At 54.6% G+C, this 2,818-nt stretch overlaps 1 protein-coding gene across 1 annotated transcript; it reads right to left on the bottom strand.

Annotated features, from left to right (window-relative positions):
* Positions 1-312: 312 nt before the first annotated feature.
* Positions 313-2,165, bottom strand: LOC133916432 (probable protein phosphatase 2C 30). Its single transcript, XM_062360105.1, has 3 exons — positions 1,722-2,165; positions 1,262-1,597; positions 313-1,150 (listed from the first exon to the last, which is right to left on the bottom strand). Exons 1-3 carry the CDS (start codon positions 2,031-2,033, stop codon positions 638-640), a joined length of 1,161 nt encoding a protein of 386 aa, XP_062216089.1. The 5' UTR covers positions 2,034-2,165; the 3' UTR covers positions 313-637.
* Positions 2,166-2,818: the final 653 nt, after the last annotated feature.

Below are 2,818 nucleotides of genomic sequence, written 5' to 3'. Positions count from 1 at the left end.
CGACACTGTGATTTATTATATATTAGAGATTTTATAGGAAATTGTCAAAATTATTCTGATAAAGCTAGTCAGATCAGTTAAGGCTAATCAAAACATTACATTTAAGAATTAAATTAAATCGAATTTGAAAGTATTATTTTTCCAATAAGCTTTTTGAAAACGGCATGGAGAGAACGAATATCCCCCAACTTAATACAATATTCGAGGCTGCACAACTAAATAACTCACATTGCAAACGCGTCAAAATGTTCGGACAATCATGATGGTCAAATTAAACGATAGAACAAGAAAACGAAGGAGCGCATCGCGATCTAGTCAGAGGAAGGTGGAAGAGACACTGGGTTATATTACAATTTATCGGACGCTCGAGAAAGTTTCTTCAAACATCGGAAATACATGCGCTTTTCGCTTTTCTTTGGAGAAAAAGAAAGGAGGGCTGATCTGTCCGACCCAGATCAGAAACGCCAAAAAAAATAAAATGAAATGATCCTACTGGAATCTGCAGTTCTGCATGGATGTCACACTTTTGTTCGATCTTTGCTTTCTCATTTGGTTCGATCGTGTTGCTTTGTCGACGCGAATTTCGAGTTAGGGGCGGGCAAGAAACCAAGAACGGCTAGGCCGGTGGATCCGCCCGTCACGACCTTGGGCGCCGCCTGAGATTGACGACGACGACGCTGACGTTGTCCGAGCTCTGCCTCGCCAGCGCCAGCTTGGTCAGCAGGAAGGCCGCCTCGGCGCACACCTTGTCCTCGCCGCCCTCGCTGTCGCTCTCGGAGCTAGCGCCGTCGCCGGGCCCTGCCTCCTCGTCGCCGCCGCTGCTGCTCTGCCTGGGGCTCGGGCTGGAGGTCGGGCTCAACCGCTCCTCGCCGCGCGGTGCTCTGCTCCGGAGGCAGGCGCGCACGACGTTGCACGCCACCTCGTTGCTCACCACGTCCCACAGGCCGTCGCTGGCCAGGATGAGAAACTCGTCCTCGCCGTACTTCCTCTCCACCACCCTCACCTCCGGGTCAGGTATCACGAACGGCTTCAGGTAGTTGTCACCAATGGCTCGGGACATGGCGAGCATGCCGAAGATGCGGGCGCCGTGCCAGAAGATAACGCGGCCGCCCGCCGCTTGGATCCGTTCTAGCTCGTCGGGACGTTCCGGCTGAAACGAATCATACGGATTTGTTTAGAACAACACCGTTCATCTTTCTCCCTGATAGTGAAAACAAAACTCTCTCTTTTTTTTGGGTATGTCGTGGATATACGTGCATACCTTGTGGTCAGATGAGAGCGGGATGGCGGCGCCACCGCTGCAGAGGACCGCGCGGGAGTCGCCGCTGTTGGCGACGACAAGATGGCGAGGCCCCACCACGGCGACGACGGCCGTGGAGCCCACGTGGTCGCACTTGGGCAGCTGCATCTCGCACTGGCAGGTGGGCACCGGGCCCGCGTTTCCCCTAGAGCCGACGGCCTCGGCGTCCATCCGCGCGTAGCTCTTCTCCATGACGCCCCTCCACCGTGCCGTCTCGTCCGAACCCGGCACGCCGGCGGCGGCGGTCACCTCCTCGGCCACGATCTCGTGCATCCGCTCCCCGCACGACGTCGCCACCTGCATGTACATGCAGCCAATCGGTAAATACTCGGAGAGCCAAACAAGTGCGCCGGCCATCACATGCGCGCGCGCTCGTTTCGGCAAAATATGAATGCCAAGAACGGACTCAAGAGGCACTCACATGCGAGCAGCCGTGGCCGTCGAACACTCCGAAGAAGTGGTGGCCGTGGAGGAACGCCGGGCGGGCGGATACCGCGTCCTCCATGTCCCTCCGCCGGCCGCACACGGATGTCACGCCGTACCTCGGCGCCGGCCGCCTCACCCCCTCCTTCTCGTCACCCTCGAGCTTCCGCCTCTTGGCGGACGCTTTCTCGGTGACCACCCTGAGCCGCCGGATCTCCATCCTCCGCCGCCGCGCCGCGCGGCTACCGGCGTCGCTGCAGTCACCGTTCCGACCCGAGCCCGCCGCCACCTCGCAGCAGATCTCCGCCATGAGGAAAGAACGATTCCACGAAGGCTCCTCAAATCAAGAACGCTTTGAGCAAGCGAAGGCGAACGATGCAGGTATAGTTGCTGCTGCTTCTCTCGTTTTTTGTTTTCGCTGGTGTGATCATGAGAGCGAGAGCGGTTGGGTTACAAGTGGTGCCCCCGATACATAAAAGCAGGGGAGGCCACGCGCCACGCGCCCGACGGTGGCCGGCCGTACAGTTGTGCAATGGCACCAAAGCCGTCGGATACGCTCCACGTGACACACGCCCGTGGCCGGTACGTGCACCTGGGACGCGTGCCGAAGCGCGGGCGCGGCCACCAGGCGGACGGGAGCTGGGGTGCGCGGCCGCGTGACACGAGTTCTCGGGGGAGGCCGGCTCGGGGCCGCGGCGTTTGATTGCGGTGAAAACGGTCCGGAATTTTTTCCGCCAGTCAGATCGCTCAAACTGCTTGAGATGATTAAAAAAAGAGATGTTAATATGACTTTAGATATTGAATATTTTAAAAAAATCTTAGATATTAGATTGAATCTCAGATAGTTGTATCGAACATCAGATTCAGATGTAGCGTACCAGATATCTGTCGGATATTGAATATCCGAGAATAAATTCGGATATATCCGAAGACTATATGAGCCTATATTTCGGAGTTTGTAACTACAAAGTTGGATGAACACCATCTTTATATAAAATTGTAGCTCTAAATGAGATCTATAAGTTTGTAGTTGATATTTTTTTTATTTGAAGCTATTACGTAGTAATATGTTTAAATAATTAATAGAAGCTTCAT

This window comes from Phragmites australis, chromosome 4 (assembly GCF_958298935.1).
Source record: "Phragmites australis chromosome 4, lpPhrAust1.1, whole genome shotgun sequence".
Classification (NCBI taxonomy): domain Eukaryota; kingdom Viridiplantae; phylum Streptophyta; class Magnoliopsida; order Poales; family Poaceae; genus Phragmites; species Phragmites australis.
This window is presented reverse-complemented; position numbering and strand designations above follow the sequence as displayed.